The sequence below is a fragment of the Botrytis byssoidea genome (assembly GCF_014898295.1).
Source record: "Botrytis byssoidea strain MUCL 94 chromosome Unknown BBYS_003, whole genome shotgun sequence".
NCBI classification, from domain to species: Eukaryota; Fungi; Ascomycota; class Leotiomycetes; order Helotiales; family Sclerotiniaceae; genus Botrytis; species Botrytis byssoidea.
In genome coordinates this window covers 1,113,306-1,134,968 of record NW_024065844.1, presented here as the reverse complement: position 1 = coordinate 1,134,968, position 21,663 = coordinate 1,113,306, and the positions used below count along the sequence as shown (strand labels likewise).

Sequence of the window (21,663 nt, the reverse complement as noted above, 5' to 3'; positions counted from 1 at the left end):
TTTTATTTAATTATTCAAATAGTGATAATATATTGAAAATTCAAATTATCTTATTTAATTTGTGTATATATTATATGTATATTTCACTTCTTTTTATTTTAATAGATTATTTAATGAATTTGATATATAAATTATAAAACTATAAATCAATAATTTACTTTTTTTGAAGTGGATTGTTGTTATTATGGAATTTGTAATAATACAAAAAGCGGATTATTTCAATGGATTCAGTGCGGATTTTGCAATCAAACGAGCCCTAAACCTGGATTCAGTTTTAGCAAAAGTTCAACAGGTTTTCGGGCTTTCATCTGTTGCAAAGGGCCGAGCTGCTTTTGGAACTTCTTACATCTTCCCGCCATAACTCTTCGCCAACTGTTCGACACGAAGACAGAAGTCTTGCGAAGGTAGCTGGTGGGTATTTCCAATAATCGGAAGACCAGGGACAAGATTTGGCAGTGAGTACTTTTTCTTCGAGGAGGTGCTGAGAATAGAGCTCCAAAGGATAAGGCTGATAATGGAAAGCAAGACTACGAGGGGAATTGGCCTGCCTGAAACAACTTCAAGACCGTTTAGTAACGAGCCCATTGCCATCGTGCACTTTTTTTGTGAGGGAAATCAGAATCTAAACAGCAAGTGAAGTTGCAAGGAAACAGCAATAATAAACAGAAGGCGGAAGCTTTCTAAAGATGGAATATCAGACACAAGATTAATAATAGGCTGGGGAGCAGCCTAGAGACTAAGGGAGAAAAGTTGTCTCCGGATCAAAGAAGCTGTGCCAGTGACGTAGAAGGATTAACAATATACAGCATCAATAGTTTTGCACAAAAGAGCCAGGTAAGATAATGGGATCCCGGAGCTGACGTCAATCTTCGGAATGCCGAACATCTGGCGTCGGGTAACCGAGCTTTTGCACACCGATGATTTTGTTCAATCGGGTACTAGCATCGAGCTTTTGAAAAATATTGGAGTATAGTCAGTATCCCTGTGGTGGCAGAATCCATGGTTAATAAAGTAATTGCTTTGGTATTTATAATAAAATCTTTAAGCCCTAATTCTGTATTGAAGAAAGCCTCTTTCAGGTATTAATTATATTAATCTAAATCTTTGTGTCTTACGAAGCTTATTCTAATTCATAGGGTTTTAGTGGATTTCTTGGATTTGGAAAGCTAAGTTTTAGTCTAAAGCAACATTTTCATGTAAAAAATCTACTTGTATTGAATTCGATTAATAAGATATGAATTTATATATTAGAAATAAATAGTAAGTTATATGTAACTAAAGTATGATATTGTATACAGTATATAATTATTCAATCTATACATATAGCGGGATCATCGGGCAGAGTTTTATAGCGTTGTATACGTACTACATCATGTGTTTTCCAACAATCTCGAACTCAAAAGCAACAAGCTCGCCCCATCCAAGCGAACAGATCCGCAGATTTCTCTTCATAATTATCTTCAGGAGAGAAAACAATCCGCGGCAATGTCAACCTTATCAAGCACACTCTTGACATCTTTAACTAGAAGTAGGAAGGTTGCCATTGTGAGCGGATCACCATCTGGAATCGGTACCTCAATAGCTCGAGAGTTGTCCCTTCGGGGAGCCAATGTAGTCATCAACTACCCTTCCCAAGCCGAAAGAATAGCCGCGGAAGCCGTTTTCAAAAGTTTGAAAGGGAACTCCAAATCCATTCTGGTCGAGGCTGACCTGTCAACTATTGCCGGCCCCTCGAAACTAGTTGAAGCTGCTGTCGCAGAATTCGGCGAAATTGATATTCTCGTCAACAACGCAGACATTTCTTTGCCAAACTAGATTGACGATGAGGACGACGAATCAATGCTGAATATTCGGGACCGAGTAGTTGCCTTGAATGGCAGGGGGACTTTGTTGCTGACAAGAGCTGTGCTGAATCATCTCACTCCGAGCAACCCCGCATCATAAATATCTCGAGCTCCACCTCACGCAACCCGGATTCCAACATTTCCATCTACGCCGGTACCAAGGAGATGATCGAGAGTTTCAAGCGCTACTAAGCTAGGGATCTGTCTCGACGTTATGGATGTACTGTGAATGCAGTGGCGCCTGTGCCAGTGGCCACTGAGTCGATGCAAGCGGCACTGCCTCATGCACTGGAGGCCATCATGAAGGTCTATGAGGAAACTCCAGTCGCTCCTCGTATGGCTGAGCCATTGGAAGTCGCGTGGACGGTGGCAATGTTGTATGAGGAGAATGCGGGGTGGCTGAATGGATTGTATGATCCTGTGACTGGAGGTTCCATTTTATCATGATATCATATTAAAACTCCAATGACTCAACATTACATCGTAAATTGACTTTTTACATGCCCCATAAAGTTTCACAAATCGTTTACTGCGCAGCAAGAAGGCGGACCGAGAAATTCTGGGTTGGGGCCGTCGGCTTGCCGAAACGGTTCTGCGAGATCCCTGTTATAAACTTCCCGAACCCACATCCTATAATGCTTTGATACTTGACTACCGGCAATTGCAGATATGAGACTGTTACATTACTTCTGCAATTAATTTTTCATCCACACAGAAGTGTTCCATACAAGACCACTTGCAATATGGCGCCCACCCGTACAAAAATCCTGAAAAGTGCCAGTCCACACCCAGGCTTTGCAAAGGTACCGACATAACCAAATTGCCCAAATCGATTACCAGAATCATGATTCCAAGTCATCCTAATTGTTCCCATGTTAACAATTATCAGGCGGCTGCTGAAAATGCCCAAGCACCCCCACCAGCCAACATAACTATCCCAATGCTCCGCACCGCCTCCAACGCCGGTAAAGCCCAGCATCGCAGCTCCCATCTCGCCCCTCCGGCCGGCCTTCGAGAATGGGAAATCGAGATCCACACGCGCGACGGTAGCGCTATTCCAGCGCTGGTATATGGGTCCACAGACGAAGCTGTGAGCGAGCGGCCGATACTGCTCTTTTTTCATGGCGGAGGCTGGTGTATTGGTAATCGCTTCGATGAATTCCAGGCCAGCGATTGCTGTGGAGAATGATATCATTGTTGTTAGTGTGGAGTATAGACTGGTGCCTGAGCATCCCTTTCCTACCGCTGTGTATGACGGGCTTGATGCGTTACAATGGATAACTATTTCTCAATCCTCGTCCGGGGATTCTTTATTCTTTGCAGAGATATTGGCTAATCAGTTTATTCACCATAAATAGGTAGCCGTGAATGCGCACAAAATTCATAAATCTGGATCCCCGTCTAAAGGCTTGATCGTTGGTGGTATATCAGCTGGCGGGAATATCGCCAATGCCGTCGTTCACCTAAACTGTGAACAATCATCTACTGCGCCGGTGACAGGACAGTTCCTGAGTGTACCCCCATTACTACCGGCACATCTTGTACCTGAAAAGTATAAGGACGAATTTATCAGCAATGAGCAGAACAAAGACACGATGGTTCCGCCGCCGAAGCTGCTAGAAATGTTTACTGGTACGTATTCTACCGCCTCATAATCATCTCCACGTCTACATATAATGGCAGACTAACTTGATAATCTTTCCGTAGGGGCTTACAAGCCAGACTCTAATTCGCCACTATTTCCCCCCTTCAGCCCATCCGCCGGCTACCAGGGCTTACCTCCAACTTATATCCAAGCCTGCGGTGTGGATTTTGTGCGTGATGATGCCCTGATTTATGAGCGGGTTCTTCGTGAAGAACATCACATTGCGACACGGGTTGATTTGTACTCTGGATTGCCTCACCATTTCTGGAAGTTCTTCTCACAGTTGACAGAAGCTGTAGAAAAGTGGACGAAGGATACTATTGCAGGCATTACTTGGCTTTTAGTGAAGGGTGATATGTAGCGCCGTGTGATGTGGTAGTAGGGAGGTATAAATGGAAGATTGAGATAACCGTTTCATGCCAGCATATAATGAGTTGATAGAATGCCTATTTCGATAGTGTACATTCAAGCGTATTAACTTGATCCGTGACTCTAGCCTTGACATTCCCAGCATCCGGATGTAGTTACTAGGCTGTAGTTTAGATAACTACAATCTATCTCCCCTCGCCCTTCAGGTAGGAGCCTATTCTCATTACTGGGGAGCGTCTCTCGAGCCAAATAATCCGGTTTGGTCCATGTTTCCGATGGTCTGCATTAAGCGGCAAATATTGCCCACAAGCCGTGGTTCGATGTCCAACAGCTCCCGGAACTTCTTGCGAATAATTTCAATTGCCACATTCATTGTTATGTTCGCCGAGCTAAGTGCTGTCGTCTCTTCCGGCTGTGCTGACATATCTGAACTCGTCGGGCTCATAGAAATTACAGGTGTTCCAAAACCCAGCTGAATCCAGCGTCGGGTTGAGAGAGTTTCTTCTCCGTCCACGAGAAGAACTGACGTCTCTGGAGATGTAGGTTCTGGTGATGTCGCCTGGCTGGTACTGCGTTTGGAAATGATTCCGTAAATACAGAGGCATAAGCTCGCATGGTAGCAGGCTATAGCATGGAATATGTGCAGCGCACCAACGGGAATAGCTCTCATGCAACGAAGAACTTGGCCTGCATTCCAGACAGCGTGCCGAGACGACTCGCTTTGGAACCATGTGTGAAGAGTTGGATATACTGCTAGTGCTTCCTCAGGCCCTTCTTGCCCGGCAAATAGCTCCAGTTGATTAAAAGAGATATAAAGGTGCATGCCAGTCAGTTCACGGAGAAGGTTCGACGCCGCAATCTCTTCAAAACCGCCCATGTTGTAGCCCACGCCGAGAGCTTGGATAACCTGTTACAGCCTCCTCTCTTGGCTTTCGTCTGCAATCAGTGCTGATCTATTGAGAGCGGGGTCATTGGTTGCAAATAAAGCTTGAGTGTGTTTGAAAGCGCGAACCAATGATGCTATTGCATAGACCTGAGCCTCGCTTGCAAATCCACGATCACGCGTCTGGGGAAATAGACGTGTTGTGGTGGGGTTTGCGATGCATTCTATTATCGATGGCACTTTGCCCTGAGGAGCGCTTACCTGCAATCGCACCAAAGCTTGTTTCCAGAGTATAGCAGATGGTGCAAGCCACAGCTCGCGTGATTCGGGAAGTGGTAGAGTGAGCTCAGACGGAGACAGCTGCGAGCCTACTATGGAGGCCATGAATGATTCCTGCACACAGTGGATATGCATGTGGTAGACCAGTCTTTCCAGCTAAGGTCAGCATGAATGGTATCAACAAGCCTCAAGTCAATGGCAACTTAACCATGCTGGAATTATGTGGCGATGTGTATTTAATCACTTACCTTTTAAATGACTCTTGCTCAACCCAAGCACGCCACTTTTTATCCAAAATATCGCCAACGTCAGTAGAAATTGGAGCTATAGATGAATAAGCGTTACGGCGAAAGCGCCCCCCCACCCTCAACATCTATGCATTTTCTGTCAGTAACTCGCATGACTCGTTCTTGAAGCAGGCTTGGCTAACGTTTATCAATACTCCTGAGACACTTTTCGCCAGCTTCATTTTGTTATTAGATCCGCTCCATAATCCGTCAGATAAACTCAGGCAGAACGCCTGGAGGTATTGTAGATCTCTGGTGAGGGAATATTCTCGCTCCGCCTGAACAATGAAGATAGTTAGTTGTGTGTGTCAATAATTATATAAGCTACGATCACACACACGATTGTACAAGTAGTAACTGAGTATTTCCCCTAGTCCATGGCCAAACTTTTGGACCGCCTTGTGTGATGATCTAGAAGTACCAGTGATTACCATCGCTGCGATGGTTTCAACGCGGCTCTCGGATTTAGAAAATGTAGGAACATGAATGTAACCGTCGAGATCACCTTTTTGTTGGGTCAGGGCTATATTGATTAGGCATTCCAAAACATCAACAGTTGGGAATGCTGATACTATTGTGCCTATGTTGCTGCGCTTACACGATCCCACCGCCAAAGCGATGATTTTGTCACGTGTGCGAGGTAACAGTGGTTCGCCCGATATGGAAGGATCCCACTGCCCCGAAAAATCTATTTTGAGACTGATAAGGTCTTTTGATACCATGTCTTTCTCCGCATGCGCTCGATAATGACCGGATTTTGGAGTCCATTGACCAATCGACTGACTAATAGCTTGTTGTACACTGTATGTTCTCGCATCGCCATCACCTGAAGGCTCGGAGAAGGCGAGTGCGGTGGGGATGTGCCGGGGGGCTTGTGCAGTCCCAGTCAGTAATGAAAGCTCCATAGGTGAGAAAAAGTCTATTCCATGATCATTGAGACCCCAATCGCCCCATTCCAGCCTGCCTTCCGGCCCATCCTGGTTGAGCAGGTCAAAGGATGCATCAAGACCTCAAGTTGCTGGCAGCAAAGGAGGTCGTGGAAGCCCGTCTGCTATATTTTGATTAGGGGATCGCGGAGCATGGGAATCCAGGGCGCCATTCGAGGCAGCTATCAATTGGGGGCGGTCAGCCAGATGACTTGGGCGGATGTGCTTGACAATTACCAGTGCTGTTTTGGTTCGAGAAAGCTCCATCAAAGCTGTCCTGGAAAGTTCCTGGCAGGCTGGCATCTATCTCGTCGCCGAAAGCAGCTCGTTGGACTGTGGCCGGATCCCGGGTTTCATCTTCTTCGTCCGACAGATGTGCATCTCGAAGACAGGGAATGTTCCTTTTACGACAGCGCGCACATGTCAAATTATTGTCACATCTAGTCTTTGATGAAGCACAGGCATGGCAGGCTTGCGAAGCCCGGGGAGGGAGGCGCCGACGAATCTGGCGCTGACGCTTTGGAGCCGACCTGTCCTGCTCCAGATATGGTCGGCGTAGCATCCTACTATTAATCAATTATGTGTGAGCTTCTCCCTTGCTGATGAGTGCACGTAAGGTCAAGATCAATAGTATACGGCGTTCCTGGATTTCCGCGTTTCATCGGAGGCTCTGCTCACGGATAATTCTTCAGAGGGATATACTCGTGCCCACTTTGCAGTGTCTGCGCTTGTCAGTCTCTGATGTACCTCTATAGTTGGCAATAAGCTCAAGCCTATGCCAGGCTAGATAGAACTCAGTCCCAGAGCCCCGGAAGGGCGAAGAGGATATCTTTATAAGGTCTTGTACCGAGGTATTGCGGCCATTTGGGGCATGCTTTTGTGGAGTGCAAGGTTATGCCACTGTGCCGGCTTTTGAAGTTTCGGCTCTACATCGGTCGGAGAGATTATCCCCTAGACCGCGGGCTTGCGGCGCCATATGGATCCTGTACACTAAACTTTCCAGTTCTACTGATCATATTCGTAGTCCTTTCTTGTAGCTAGTATTTATAATAAATCTTCTTTAACGTGGTTTAACAGTGGCTCGGCCATATCAGTGGATCGGTTACTTCAAAATATATATAAAACCAGTCTTTTTCAATATTCATATTTTAATTATTAATTATTATTTTTGAAAAAGAAAAGAATATTAAATAATAATAAAAATTTAATTTTTAAAAAAATCTAGTTTTTATATAAATATTTATATTATATTATAAAAAAAGTAGAAATTATTATAATTCTCGTTATAAAAAAGTTATTCCTTTAATAAATATTTTAATAATTTAAATTTCTAATAAAAAATTAGATTTTTATAATATTTATATAATTAAATATCTAATAATAGATTTTTAGAAAATTTATATCAATAAATTAAAAAAATGTATGGTTATGCATAACGTGATTTATCATCGAGTAGACTATATCATCGAGTGGGCCATCATTTTTATATACAAAATTTGTTTGTATATAACCATACACTTTCTTTATTTATTAATAGAATTTTTTAAAAATTAAAACTATGAAATTTGATTATATAAATACTACAAAAATCTCATTATTTATTAGAAATTCGAATTAATATAAGAATTATTATTAGGAATATTTTTTTGTAACGAAAATCATAACAATTTTCACTTTTTTTAATATAAAATGAAAATATTTATATAAAAACTAGATTTTTAGAAAATTAATCTTTTATTATTATTTAATCTTTTTTTCTTTTTCTAAAATAATAATTAGTTATTAAAATACGAATATTCTAAAAGTCTTAATTTTGGTGTATTTTGAAGTGGCCCACTCGATGATATGATTCACTCGATGATAAACCACGTTAGATGTATTTTGTATGTAAAAATAGTGGTTGACTTACTGATATAGCCGAGCCACTATTAAACCACGTTATATAGTTTAAGAAAAACAGTTGATTTCTATTTAATATCTTATATATATTAGAATTTTTTGGGATTTTGATTTAAATTATTGTTGAATTAATGTAAGTTCTCATAATTGATTATAAATTTCATAATTAATATTCTAAAAGGTTCGAAATTTTATATAAAATATGAGATAGTATAAGATATCATGATTTCGGTTGAATTCGACATTATTCTAATCAATCTGATCAATCTCAAAGAAGCATGTTGACTGGTTAACGTGTTTGAAGCAATATTTTTTTTGAGGCTATTTCGAAAGATGAAAACTTCTTGAAGTAAAGAAAAGAATGAGGAAAAAGAATATGGAATTCACTGTTCGGTAGATTGTGATGTCGGGACCAGCATCCACGGCTTATTCCGGAAGAACTTTTGCTTTGTTTGTTCATATGACAGATGCGTATCCCCAAAAGGCACCGGCGGTCCGCTTCATCACACCAGTGCTTCATCCAAATGTATCCAAGGTAACCTCACTACCCCATCCGTTGATATGCATTGCGTCACAACTGACGATGTAATAGCATGGTAGAATATGTCACGAAATTTTCGATGATGGATGGAAGTCAAGCTTTCACATTCACGACATCTTGAAGACTGTATTCACCCTATTCGAGAATCCAAAAGCTAGTTGCGATTCTGCTATTGATGAGCTAGCAACGCTGAAGTTCTGGACCGACCGAGAGACAGCTGATGCGGAAATCAAGAAATATGTAAGTATTAAGAAACTTGGTATAGAAAGCGTGAAGTGCTAACCCATGACAGGTAACCAAATTTTCCACACGTACTAGACTTCAATGGAAGACAGAAATGGATTCGACAGTTTGAGATTTGCCAGTCATTAAGTTGCATCGGATGCGGTTATCGGAATATGAGAGGATTTTGCACGCTCTATGAATAAGCGAATCTGGCAACAATACTAGGGGTAACATAAATAGAAATAGTCGCAGCTATATCGTGCTAGTTGTGAAATAATGAAAATGGCAATCTACTTTTAGATAGTTTGCGACTTTTTGAGATTGCTGAATAACTTGAGCCACAACTACTTTGATATCCAAAGCCGAGCAAGAGATAAGTGAGCTGGTTTTCGAAGCAATTTTGTCGTTTCTTGATTTAGACTTGTATTTGCGTTTGAGACGGTGCATAGTGACTTAAGAAGGGAACCCTGCTGGAATGAATACTGAAAATAAATTGAGAGTGGAGAATGGACTACCAGATCCTCTGTCAGTCTGCATATGGAGGGAGAGGTTCTATCTCCTTTAAGGCATGGTATGAGAGGAATCACCAGCAACAATCCTTGATTGAAGTGAGGAAAGGTTCGCGAAAAATGCGAAGAATAGTATCGGGATGCATCTCGCTACCACGGATGGGCATCATCTACTTGAACGAGGGAAAATTATTTGATTTCCTGGCATTAAACATTATAGATATGAAAAGTATGCTCACTGCACAAGAACTTGGATACGACCGAGCGCATGTGTGTAGCGTGAATGTATACTCGCATTTTGTGTGCATTATCAAAATGCTATGTCTGACTGGGCTCTGTATATATTCCCCTCTGTGAATACTCGAAGCAGTTTCGTGCTTGGGTATAGTTCTATAGAAGTTCTATCGTACCCTTTAAGCTAGGATAGAGGTATACATGCCGTGTAAGAATGTCGTAGGCTCTGTGCTCGACCCAGGAGTACCTTCTCTGTTATACTTGGTATCTTCAGTCAACCGTTAACCCAAATCCCAGTTCGAGAGAAATGCTTTCCACCTCTGCTCAGTGATCACAAATCACTGAAGCCCTCTCGATGCCATTCTCAAAACCCTCTCACTAAACCATCCCAGCTCACTTCCCACCCTGCACCAATCCCAAATAAACATTCCAGCCAATCCCCGCCAAACTGCCCAACAAAGCCCGGCCCTGCACACTCTTGATCACGGCAAAATTGCTCAGACTAACAAACGGCCATAGCTTCCATCCCGCTTTCATCATACCCCAGTATTCGGATTCTGCAGACTGGATAGCTTGTGGCAGCGTGGCTCCGCGGAAGAGGGAGAAGGTTATGAGAAATAGCATTACGTTGAGGATTGCGAGGAGGGTTTGATCGATAAACACTTTCAGAATGGTATTCGTGATGGACAGAGTGGGTTTGGACTGCGCGGTTTTCTTCTCAGAAACATTTTGTGGAGGGATTTGTTTCTTGGAGGGGAGGAGAGATTCGAGGAGAGATTGTCTGGAAGGCGGATTGTATTGTCAGTACTCGCGGTACAGATCTGGAGAGAAATGAGTCGCCCGAGAAAGATGGAACTCACAAGTAGAAATTTGGCGGAGCGCTCAGCGCACCGTATAAGACGAAGTGAAGGACCGGTGTCCAGTTAATCGAGAATTGAGTCTATATACTTGTCAATGTGAGGTCTAATAAGGTGCAATATAAAGATATGGAGGGGTTCATACATTGCTCTGGTACGCCGAGATAAACTGTGCAATAATATTGCTGATCCCCGATAAGACACAGGATTGCACCGTGGTATTTACGACGGCGGAAGGCATCTTTGATTTCGTCTCGCTGGTATGTTATTGAGTTGTGGGAGAAAGTTAGAAATCTTCTTCTCGAAATTAATTGTTTGGATGATGTCCAGCTCTAGTAACCTGGTGGCGTATTGTGTCGCGTTGTACTTGCTTGGTGGGGTGTTTTCTTCCGATTACTACCACAGTCATTTCCCAATGTCAACAGATTTTAAAGTGTTGAGTCTATGATTTCGAATTATTGAGTCTTTGATCTCGATTCAATGACTGTCTTGCCATCTTGCAGCGACAAGCTAGAGCATTATACGCTTTTAAACGATAGAGGGCGGAGGGGAAGGAAGGTCGTCGAGACCTCAAAATTTGACATCAGACCTACAATTGCCGCAATGATCATGGCGACATGCTTGTCCTGAGAATAACATGGTGTTATTCGAATGACCAAGTGGCTTTGGTATACATTGAAAGACCTTGAAGAAAAGGTGGCTCCTATTGAAGCTGGCTATGGAGTCGAGAATGTGTATATTGATTGATGTGGTCATGTCGTACAGCAATTGATTCATAGAGTTATGCAACAAAAAGGGTCTTTGCATAATAATTATGCAGAGATTCAAATGCACCTGGGCAGATATGGTTGAAGGTTAAATTACGACAGTGATTTCTTTGGAAACAGCTTTTTATTTCATTTCATGTGCTATTGTATTGAGTGTCAGTGAGGGTTGAAGTCACTACCCTCGTTGGAAGTTACCATTCCTCAGCCAGGCTCCACACAGAATGCATCCTGCCTGTTTCCCCCCTATGCTACGAAGACCGTTTCCTGAAGAACAAGACTACCTAGGACGAATCTCTCAAGTACATTTCCAATGAAACCTTCAGGGTTACTATGTTTTCCTTCAAAAAGGTTATCTTAATTGAAAGTTACTGTGTGATGAGTGTCACATATCTATGTGACTACTCATCCCGCTAACCTTAGTTCAAGACTAGCTCGAACTAAGTAACCTTTCATTATATAAAAGATGAAAACAATATTCAAGGATCTCCCATAACGGCCTGTAAAAATACTTACGAAGTATCAAACCAAATTCGAGAATACATATCACAGCACCACTATTATAAGATTTCGAATCCGGACAACTACGAAGACCTACGATGTTTGATTTTCGACGGAGAATCGTGAGCGAAGAGGGTTGTTTTGCTACAACATTCGAGAGGAAATACTACAAGAAAGCAGATATCTTTGTCAAAAGAAGCCTACGAGAATCAGAATATCGAACAGGATACCGTGGCCTGCATATACCCAAACTCGGAAAAGAGAGATTAAGGAACGAGGCGGCTTCTCTGAACTTTATTTAGGAATTCACAAATATTCCCGTTCCGCGATTATATGGTCATTTTGAATATAACGGCGCCTACTATATTGTTTTGGGGTATGTGGGGGGTGTGAGCATGGCCGATCTGAGCGAACCTCAAAAGGAGGTGGTGAAGAGGGAGATTGAGACTCACCTTATAACAATGCATAATCTAACATCGAGAAAACTTGGCGGACCATCGGGTATCCTCATCCCTCCTTATCGTATCCTGGGAAAGATAGAGGACCAGGTCTGGAATCCACCAACCAAAGACTGTGCATATGTTTTCTGCCACATGGATCTATCCCAGCATAACATCATCGTAGACCCAGTGACGTTGAAAATCAAAGCTATCATCGATTTTGAATGCTCGGGCTTTTGGCCTGCGCAATTTGATTTCCCTTTTCATACAAGGCTTGGCCCTTCAGTCGCTCGCGAAGGGGGGATTGACGATACAGACGAGCTGCTGAAATTCCTCACAGTCAGTTCTTGTTTCTTCCTGATAAAACAACCCAGCTAATTGTGTTTAAAGTCCGGGGTCCTGAGCGGTACATGCAATTACTTGATAGAGTCACGCAGATGCCACATTCACTATAGCATAATGATAGGTAGAAGATTGTTTGTTCAATTATTTATGACGAATACACGTCCAATAATCCTTAGTGTTTAAATTCTCCGTTTCTGACCAATCTATCGCTACTCCTAAGCTAAGAAAATGTTCGAGACATCCCAGCTGCCATGACATGAAGAGCTGCTCCAATCGCTAATCAGTTCGCGATCTGTTTCTAGAGAGACAGCATGCCATACTTGCTCGAAGAGTGTCTATAGCTCATTGGTCCTTGCCGCACGAAGAGCACGGGGATCGCGAGCTCGAGATTTCTTTGCAAAAGTGCAAACACTTTACAGACTTATATGATATTATGCTTAACGCCAAAAACTTTGTATTTTGACGAGAGAGATATGACAGGATGCCTTAAATCGATTATAATACTGAAAGAGGGGAAACCATCTTTCTATCTCTCTGGTACCATTCTATCAGGATGCCTAGTTTGCTCGACGAAGCCGCTCCATTGCTTTGTTAGCGAGGTGTTTGATAAGTGACACTTTATTCCCGTCTTCCTCATATCCGGCTAAACTAGAACAGTAGCCCACATCTCTCTGATCATGCTTTAACCGAATAGTCTAGCTGACCATAACAAGTATCGCAATTAAATTATCCGCGTATGAGTTATATTTTGTGGATGCGGCTTTTACACTGTCATTTATCAGGCACAAAAATAGCATTTGAAAACGGGAATTCTTCACACATAAAAATACTGACTGATAATTGGCCAGCAATCATTATGAAAGAAGTGAGGGCAACCTTTAACGCCATCGATGAATGGGACAATCGATAATCTTACCAAAATGTGTATTCTCTGACTTCAAGCTATGGCCTCAGTTCAACTATCGTTGTGCGAGAATTCCAAACTAAATACAAACCATCCTTCGCAACTGTCGCTTGTCCCGCCATAGCTGTGCCCCAAACTGTCCGTACAAACTGTTATTTTCGTTTGCCCATTATTCGACCTTCGCATACAATTTCTCATAATTCCGCTTGTGCTCAAGCATAAATCTTTGTAGTTCTATATAACTCAAAATGCTCTTGGCGCCTTCCTAGTATATTTCTTAACGTATTCTTCCAACCTCGTAGCATTAGGACGTAGCTGCTGTTCCGTGGTGCAGGTAAGCTTGAGATTCGGAACACTATTCTGGAATACACATAAGTTGAAACAGGTGTTTGATCTCAGCAATGCGAGGTTCTCCAGCCTCCCTGACAGCGTTCATTCAGTGCAAAAGGACGCCAAATCGTGGTGTTCGATTTGTTGTTAAAACCTTATGAAATTGAGACTTTCGCTCAAAACTTACCTCCAAGCTCATTTATAATTGTTTTCTAGATACGCCGAATGAGTTGTTTAGATAGAGTGGTTTTACAGATCGTACCCGACTATAGTACGATCGCTTGCATGTGTATTCGCGTATGTATACGATTATGATTATATAATTGGTATATACGTATACCTAGGTATATATATATACTTTAGAAGCACTAGGCTCCTGATTTTTCAGCTGTAAATTTCAACAATAAACGGGAGGCTACTCTCGTAGTTCTTGGAAGGCAAAGTACTATAGTTAGTAAGTTTTATAAATTTTAATCACAAAACTTCGTTTGCTTCATATAACAACCTAGCTTCAGATAGTAGTTCATATTTCTCTTTGCAGTAAGGAGTCTATTATCGATTGGAGGGCTAGCATCGTTCTCTATCAATGAATTTGAAACTTTATCAAACTCGATGAAAGAACTTATCCATACAGAAATGAACTCTTTTGAGCACTTCAGATAGATACTTAATTACTGTTCGAATGTCTTTTCTATTTTTTGTATCACTTTTATAGGTTTCATCAAGATCTTTGCTTCATTTCCAATATGAATGAATATAATCACGGCATTTGTATGATGTTTGTAAAGTGAATTATCGAGTTCGAATATCGAAGAACTTACAATAAAAGAAAGTATATTCGAATCGATGCTTATAGACGAGGCTAGACGAATAAGAGAGACTTTATCCAACGAGTCGAAATCAACCTAGGGCTAAGTGATATGCTCAAGATAGATGAAGTCACGCACAGAGAACTATCTCGACTAGTCATGTTCTTTTTCGCTTCATTTCGAAGAAGAATAATATCATTATGTACTTCTAGAATATATAAAGTAGCTTTTATGTATGCTAAAAATTTTAGCGATTAGTATTCATTGTTGCTTGAAAGTTTTTGAGAGGTTCACGGCACCGCGTACAACAGTTACATTCTTCATTCTGTTCGTAATTTTGTCGAGTTGAGAGACGAGCAATACATTATTACTCTAAGCTATATGATTGTCTCAATCCTGAAAAGATTGCTTGCTAGTTGTCTTATAACGCTACCCCTTATTGTTCAGTCGTTGCCTATTTATCCCGAAACCTCTTCGATTCCTACCAATGGTACCTTTCTCAAACCGCGATTACATCGACAATTCAGAATCAAGGACTGTAATCTGGAGCACACTGATACGATCAATACTGCAATAAAAGAAATTTCGCAAGTCGTAAGTAATCTGGATTATGTGAAACAATACAGCCTTTCTAATCAAAGAAATATTAGCTTGCGAGAACTATAGTAAGACTCGAGAACCTCATCGCTCAACTTGAAACCTCAGCATTCGACATTTTTGAAGATCTTGATGATACTGATTACTCTACTCTTGATATCTTTGGTGTTCTTTATGGCAGATTGCTCTTAACTGACAGTAATATCGACTTAAAAAATCGTAAGGATAAGCCAGCCGCTGTTGATATCCTAAATGACTATCTAGGTAAGTAGGGGAAATATCGTAGATTATTCCATGAGAGTATCACCCGCTTACCCACTGCTGTTTAGATTTACTAGCCTCATGTATAATGCAGTAGCAAGCATAGCCACCCGGAATCTAGATGTCACTTGTAACAATGATTAAACAAATGAGAAGAATAACGATGATGAGGACTACGGGAATGCAACCGGAAATAATAGAGGTAAGTCGCCAGTCTTTCTATAAGCTATTCAAACCCATAAATTGAAACATCCTATTCTACTCATGTTTTTCATTGACAACAACATGACGTAAGTCAGTTGACTCGCTAACAAGATACAGCTGATTATCATTACGATAAATCTGGTAATAACTTTGGATGGATACAAATCAAAAAAGTTTATCAGAAAAATCCCACTCTTGAAGGGTTCACCTTCAGCATTTCTTCCAACTTAATAATCGAGAACCAACATAGCCTTGCCATCGTCATCGCTATATGCCCTCTGGCAACTAGTCGTACCCGATTTAAGGCTACACTTACCTCTATTAGAGACAAAACTCTTATCAAGTCAGATTCTCTCGAAGAGCTTGCCTTACAAACTACCACATTTTTACTTCTTCACGAGTTTTCGTATGTCTTGTTTCTAGTTGGTAGTTATGTAAAAGGTATATATTTGGATCCTTCGCTTATACGAATAGTCAATTCTACGTAGGGGATAACGCATAATCGTAGAGTAAATGCCTAGAATTGATCGATCGAGGCTCAGTGCAAACGACAATTTCGAACGCTAGTATAACAATCTCAAGAGAACTCTTCTATACTTTAACCTAAGATTCATTACAATAATGCTGACTATTTCTAAATATCAGACAGCTTTGCTTTCTTTGCTACCGCCATGTTTCTTGACATCTAGACGTGGTATATCGGATAAGCATTGCCGAGGGATGATTATAGGGAATTAGAGTAGTGTAGATTCTAACTCAATTTAAGAAGCTCTAGCTGCTGTCTCATTTATTACTATCAGTAGAATAATTAATCAGATATAATTTCTTACTTGTTAAGACCACTCTACATAGAAAAATACAGTACTAGACAAAAAAAGGGCTGTAGTTGAAAACACACCAAAAAAAGCTATTTTTCAACCTTTCTATTTCTATATGTTTAGAACGCCTTATATTTGTTATAATGAAACTCTATTATAATATATAAAATTATATGAATTTCATAAAAAAATAAATAGAATATTTTTAGAAATTTATTTCATCTTGAAATTTCTAATTTTAATCAATCGAATTTAAAAATTCCATTTTTTCAGATTTTTACTAGTAAATTTATCGTATTTTTCGATTTTCAAAATTTTCAGATTTTAAATCAAAATATCAAGATCAAATAAATTTCTAAAAATAATTTATTCATTTTTAACCAAAATTATATTGAATTCCTATTGTATTTGAATATTTGAAATACAATTATTCAATTAATAAAGAATTATAGCTCTTTTAAAACACTAAAAAATAACCTTTTTTTGGTGTGTTTTTGAGCTACGACCCTTATTTTTTTTGAATTACTATAGAGAAATATTATTAATCCCGCGATTAGTCTCACTAGTGTCTTGTATTATGAAATCCATAGTTCATATTAATATCTACGTAAATAAAATTTAAGGATTTTAGACTTTGAGATTATTCTCGGTTAATACTTTTGAAGAGCTGATAAGGAATTTGTATCAGGAATCAACGCAAATATAAACTTTATTGAAATTATTGTTTTAATAAAAATAATATAATATATATATAACTTTTGAAAGCATTCAACCTAATATGAGCGTATTATATAATCAAATCACATGATCGTCGCTTATAAGCTTCCGAAAACAATTAACGTAGTTTATTAGTGCGTGTACTATATTAGTGCATATATTACTTTTACCTCAATTTATACTCTTCAATTTCAATACGCGATTTATTAATCATTTATTATACAATCGAATAATAAAAAAGGGAGAATACTCTTAATTATTAAAGTTATCAAAAAAAACAAAAAACTCTTAATTCAAAAAACTACTAAACTATATAATATTACATATACAATACTTATTCAAAGAATAAATAAAACAATTCCTATAATTAAATTTCGATCACAAAATCTAAAATTTATTAAAATAGAAAAATAAATAATTATTTTATATATTCTTAATATAAATTCGAAAGGTTTTTTTTTTAATTTAAAGAAATGGAAAATATAGTGAATTATATTTTCGAATCGAAAAGAAGAAAAACTATTAGAAAATTCTAAATATATTGATTTATAAAACAATCTAAAAAATTAAAAATATATTTTAGTTATATTTATAATTTTCAAAAAGCTTTCTATAAAGATTCTAAACATCTTAAAAAACAGTTTTGATTAATTACAAATATATAAACGAAATATAGTATTTTGAATAGAGATTTCTATAATTTTAATAAAACAAGCTTTATAATAGAAATCATATATATAATAATAATTATCATTAATATTGAAAAATATAATAGAAATAAATTAATATAACCAGATAATTGAGAATGAATTATAATAATAATATATAGAAATAAAGAGAATAAAACTATTCCCTTATTTCTAATAATTCAAGAATAGATTTATCTCTCTAATTAATATACTGAAATCAGTTTAATATCTTTGTTTTTAGCCTTTTCTTTATTATAAAATAGCTTTATTTTAGAGTTTATCGAAGTGGAAACAGAATTAGAATCTAGTATATTAAACCCGTTCTTTCAATTTGAATGCTTAAATAGTCTTTTATTACATTTTTTTTTATCAACACATCTGCGAGCTTAGATCGTACTAAGTCGCATCTTCCGATTATATAAGCTCTAGTATTAGATATAAGCTACAATCATTGCCAACAATATGAATACTATAACAATTATTCCTATAAAAATACTAATCATAATCGATCCTTAATTTATTTATAATTGATTATTACCCTTACCCTTATCATTTAATTATAATAGTATAAATATTTATAATATAATAACTATAAGAGCTACTATATTAAACCTACAAATAATAAAAGGGTTCTTTATCTTAATTCAATTTAATATTTTTAATAAATAAATATAACTTAAATATAAGGTTTATAAAGTATTCAAAATAATGCTTTATTAATTCGAAGCTAATGATATATTAAAAAAAGCAGCTTTTAATAAAAAAAAATATAATATAATAATAAACAATATCAAAATTAGATTATTACAAATTATAATATAATTTATAGTTAGAAATAATAATAATAATAATCCAAATTATATTTATTTAAATATTACAAAGACCTCGAAAAACTCAAGTATATCTATAAACATAATTATATGTATATAAGAATAAACTAATAAATAGAAATCAATTAAACTCTGGAAAATCAGAATAAATACTCATTTATTAATAATAGAAATTGCTATATCAATAATAAATTGCTTGAGTATTTATATATTAAAAAAAGCAATTAATAAAACTATTCTTAATTTGAAAGATATTGATATTATAGTTATTATCTTTATAACTATTAGATGGATAGTATATATTGCTAATAATATTATATATAATAAACTTTTCAAAACTAAAAATATAAAAAAGATTAAGAAGATTTTGAATTATAATAGTTTAAAATAATCTATAATCTGATATCACTATATATTAAAAAGAATTTTAATTTCTTTTTATAATCTAAATAAAAATAGAAAATTTATTATTAAAAAAATAATAACTAAGGAAATATCAATATAAATAAGTATTCCTCTAATTAATTATTAAATTACTATTTGGATAGTTGATTTTTATAAGTAGATTTGGATTATCAATTTATTAAAAAAAGTCTTTTTCTTTAAACTTTTTAATAGTTTTAAATAAACTTAGTATATTAAGCTAAAGTAACATATCATTTATTATAATCTAATAATATATAAGAGTATTTCAAAATATAATAATTATAATATTTTATAAACAAATCATAATAGTCTATTCAGATTCAAATATAAGATTAAAATTAAATATATAAACTATATAGAATTATTTCAGATTAAATATAACAGTTACCTTATAATACTATATTAAATCAATAGAAAAGTTATATATTTTATAAAATCTAATATCTATAAAATCAAAAAACACAATTGAAAAACTTATTTAATTATTAAAATATTAATTAACAAAATAGTTATTTTAATTATAATAATTCTTTAAAATATAGTAATAGAAATATCTCCCTTTATTTATAAGGAATATATTATTATATATAAAAACCTAAATAGCTTTTAATATATTCCTCAGAATATTTCTTTAATTAGTAATTTACCTAAAAACTTCTATTGTTCTAAAAAGAAGTACTTAAATAAGAGTAATCTAAATAAAAAGATATTTTTTAATACTATATTATTATAATGTATTAATATAAATATTAATATTGATTTGAATAAGTAATTACTTCTTCTGGTATTACAATATTAACTATTAAATAACTATAGCCCGATCTATATAAATCGATTAAGCAAATATATAGAAAAAGATAGAAGTATATATTGCAATATTATAAATAATATATAAATAAGATTTGAAGGTTTTATATATATAGGAATTCTTTATATACCCTAAATCTCGGATTCAGAATTATTCAGAATATAACCTTTTTGCTTTAATAAATAATTAAAATAATCTAAATAATCTCAAAAAAGAAAGAAAGAGATTAAAAACAATAATATATATATACAAAAGTAAATAGCTATATAATCTATAAAAATGAATTTAATTATATCAGGATTTTCTCTAAATAAAAGTGGATAATATATAAATTATTAATATATATCAATAACTAGATATTAAAAAAATAATAAATCTAATAATTTCTATAGTATTTCCTAATTGTATAATAATAAATAGCAACTTCAATATCAAATATAATCTATTTAAATTTAATATAGTTTTGATTAATCAAAAAGTCTTTTTTGCAAAATGGTTTCTTTTAAATAGAATGGATTATATCAAGACCCCAAGGGTTCCAATTTATAAAATAGGTTATATGATTAATTTAATTTTTTCTAATATATTATTGACTAATACTATTATTAATACTAATCTAAATAATAATTTCAATTATAAAATATAAATAATTATAATCCCGAATTCTATTTTATTTATTATTAAGCCCTTTGATCAAATAATTAGCAAAAAGAGCCTCCTAGTTTTTCAAAGGATTATAAAAAATAGGATTTTCTATTTCCCAAGCCTAATAAATATATTTATTAAATAAATTAATAAAATAATAAAAATACTAAATTCTTTATTTGAATTAGTAATTTACTTACTAGAAAAGGAAAAAAATACTTTTAATTATTTTACTTTTTAATAAATGAATAAATATAAAATAATATATTAAAAATACAGAATGATTAAAATTAAGAATATTAATCAAATAGAATATTAATAATAGAAATTGATAATTATAATCAGAAAAGCGAATTATTAATATTAATATAGAACTATTAATAAAGTAAATTATAATAAAATTCTATAAAAAATATTAATTAGTATAAATCTATTATTAATTTTAAAATACTATTTTTGATTATTAATAATATAATAATTAAAAATATTATTAAAAAGATCTAGATTTTATAAAAAGAGATTTTTAAATACTTTAATAATAATAATAATTTTATAACAAATCTACTCCAATTAGATTATATATTCAATAAACTCCTGTAATATATAAAAGTAATTTTTAAAAAAATAAAAAAAAGTATTATAAGAGTTTCGAATATTTTATTAGAATCTAATCAGATTACTATTTAATTTTTAAAGATTTACTAGAATTTCATTAAATTAATAATTATTAGGATTTTTAATTAGTATTTGTAATTAAGTTATTTTCCAAATAAATAAAAATATATAAAAATAATAATAATTTTTAAAATCAAAAAGAAAAATAAATTATTAATATAATTCTAGTAATCAATAACTTTACTTTCATATATCTCAAAGGATTTGGAATATATAATTATTTGATATATTTTATAAATTATAATAATAATAAATATATTTAGTTTTTAATATAAAAAAAATTCCTTAAACAAATAATAATAAATTTAATTACTTGATTTGTATATAATATTGAAAAGGCTTTTATTTATAAATAAGAAATTATAATAATTATATTAAATATATAAAATATATTTGATATAT

General features: G+C 35.4%; 11 protein-coding genes across 11 annotated transcripts; 7 read left to right on the top strand and 4 right to left on the bottom strand.

The window, feature by feature from the left end:
- Positions 1–342: 342 nt before the first annotated feature.
- Positions 343–591, bottom strand: EAE97_001781 (uncharacterized protein; the record flags this gene model as incomplete). The annotated part of the gene is made up of 1 exon (XM_038872292.1): positions 343–591. One exon carries the CDS (start codon positions 589–591, stop codon positions 343–345), a length of 249 nt encoding a protein of 82 aa, XP_038736850.1.
- Positions 592–1,485: 894 nt separating this feature from the next.
- On the top strand, positions 1,486–1,815 carry EAE97_001780 (uncharacterized protein; the record flags this gene model as incomplete). The annotated part of the gene is made up of 1 exon (XM_038872291.1): positions 1,486–1,815. One exon carries the CDS (start codon positions 1,486–1,488, stop codon positions 1,813–1,815), a length of 330 nt encoding a protein of 109 aa, XP_038736849.1.
- A 293-nt stretch (positions 1,816–2,108) lies between these two features.
- Positions 2,109–2,291, top strand: EAE97_001779 (uncharacterized protein; the record flags this gene model as incomplete). Its single annotated transcript, XM_038872290.1, has 1 exon — positions 2,109–2,291. The coding sequence occupies one exon, from the start codon at positions 2,109–2,111 to the stop codon at positions 2,289–2,291; it is 183 nt and encodes a 60-aa protein (XP_038736848.1).
- Positions 2,292–2,688: 397 nt separating this feature from the next.
- Positions 2,689–3,202, top strand: EAE97_001778 (uncharacterized protein; the record flags this gene model as incomplete). Its single annotated transcript, XM_038872289.1, has 2 exons — positions 2,689–2,978; positions 3,010–3,202. 2 exons carry the CDS (start codon positions 2,689–2,691, stop codon positions 3,200–3,202), a joined length of 483 nt encoding a protein of 160 aa, XP_038736847.1.
- Positions 3,203–3,439: 237 nt separating this feature from the next.
- On the top strand, positions 3,440–5,801 carry EAE97_001776 (uncharacterized protein; the record flags this gene model as incomplete). The annotated part of the gene is made up of 2 exons (XM_038872287.1): positions 3,440–3,476; positions 3,552–5,801. The coding sequence occupies 2 exons, from the start codon at positions 3,440–3,442 to the stop codon at positions 3,848–3,850; spliced, it is 336 nt and encodes a 111-aa protein (XP_038736845.1). The 3' UTR covers positions 3,851–5,801.
- Positions 4,082–4,735, bottom strand: EAE97_001777 (uncharacterized protein; the record flags this gene model as incomplete). The annotated part of the gene is made up of 1 exon (XM_038872288.1): positions 4,082–4,735. One exon carries the CDS (start codon positions 4,733–4,735, stop codon positions 4,082–4,084), a length of 654 nt encoding a protein of 217 aa, XP_038736846.1.
- Positions 5,616–6,212, bottom strand: EAE97_001775 (uncharacterized protein; the record flags this gene model as incomplete). Its single annotated transcript, XM_038872286.1, has 1 exon — positions 5,616–6,212. The coding sequence occupies one exon, from the start codon at positions 6,210–6,212 to the stop codon at positions 5,616–5,618; it is 597 nt and encodes a 198-aa protein (XP_038736844.1).
- A 2,323-nt stretch (positions 6,213–8,535) lies between these two features.
- On the top strand, positions 8,536–9,028 carry EAE97_001774 (uncharacterized protein; the record flags this gene model as incomplete). The annotated part of the gene is made up of 3 exons (XM_038872285.1): positions 8,536–8,667; positions 8,725–8,913; positions 8,966–9,028. The coding sequence occupies 3 exons, from the start codon at positions 8,536–8,538 to the stop codon at positions 9,026–9,028; spliced, it is 384 nt and encodes a 127-aa protein (XP_038736843.1).
- A 1,006-nt stretch (positions 9,029–10,034) lies between these two features.
- On the bottom strand, positions 10,035–10,739 carry EAE97_001773 (uncharacterized protein; the record flags this gene model as incomplete). The annotated part of the gene is made up of 3 exons (XM_038872284.1): positions 10,035–10,422; positions 10,502–10,581; positions 10,644–10,739. 3 exons carry the CDS (start codon positions 10,737–10,739, stop codon positions 10,035–10,037), a joined length of 564 nt encoding a protein of 187 aa, XP_038736842.1.
- Positions 10,740–12,224: 1,485 nt separating this feature from the next.
- EAE97_001772 (uncharacterized protein) lies at positions 12,225–12,663 on the top strand (the record flags this gene model as incomplete). The annotated part of the gene is made up of 2 exons (XM_038872283.1): positions 12,225–12,542; positions 12,631–12,663. 2 exons carry the CDS (start codon positions 12,225–12,227, stop codon positions 12,661–12,663), a joined length of 351 nt encoding a protein of 116 aa, XP_038736841.1.
- Positions 12,664–14,972: 2,309 nt separating this feature from the next.
- EAE97_001771 (uncharacterized protein) lies at positions 14,973–16,342 on the top strand (the record flags this gene model as incomplete). The annotated part of the gene is made up of 4 exons (XM_038872282.1): positions 14,973–15,185; positions 15,242–15,452; positions 15,771–16,059; positions 16,303–16,342. 4 exons carry the CDS (start codon positions 14,973–14,975, stop codon positions 16,340–16,342), a joined length of 753 nt encoding a protein of 250 aa, XP_038736840.1.
- Positions 16,343–21,663: the final 5,321 nt, after the last annotated feature.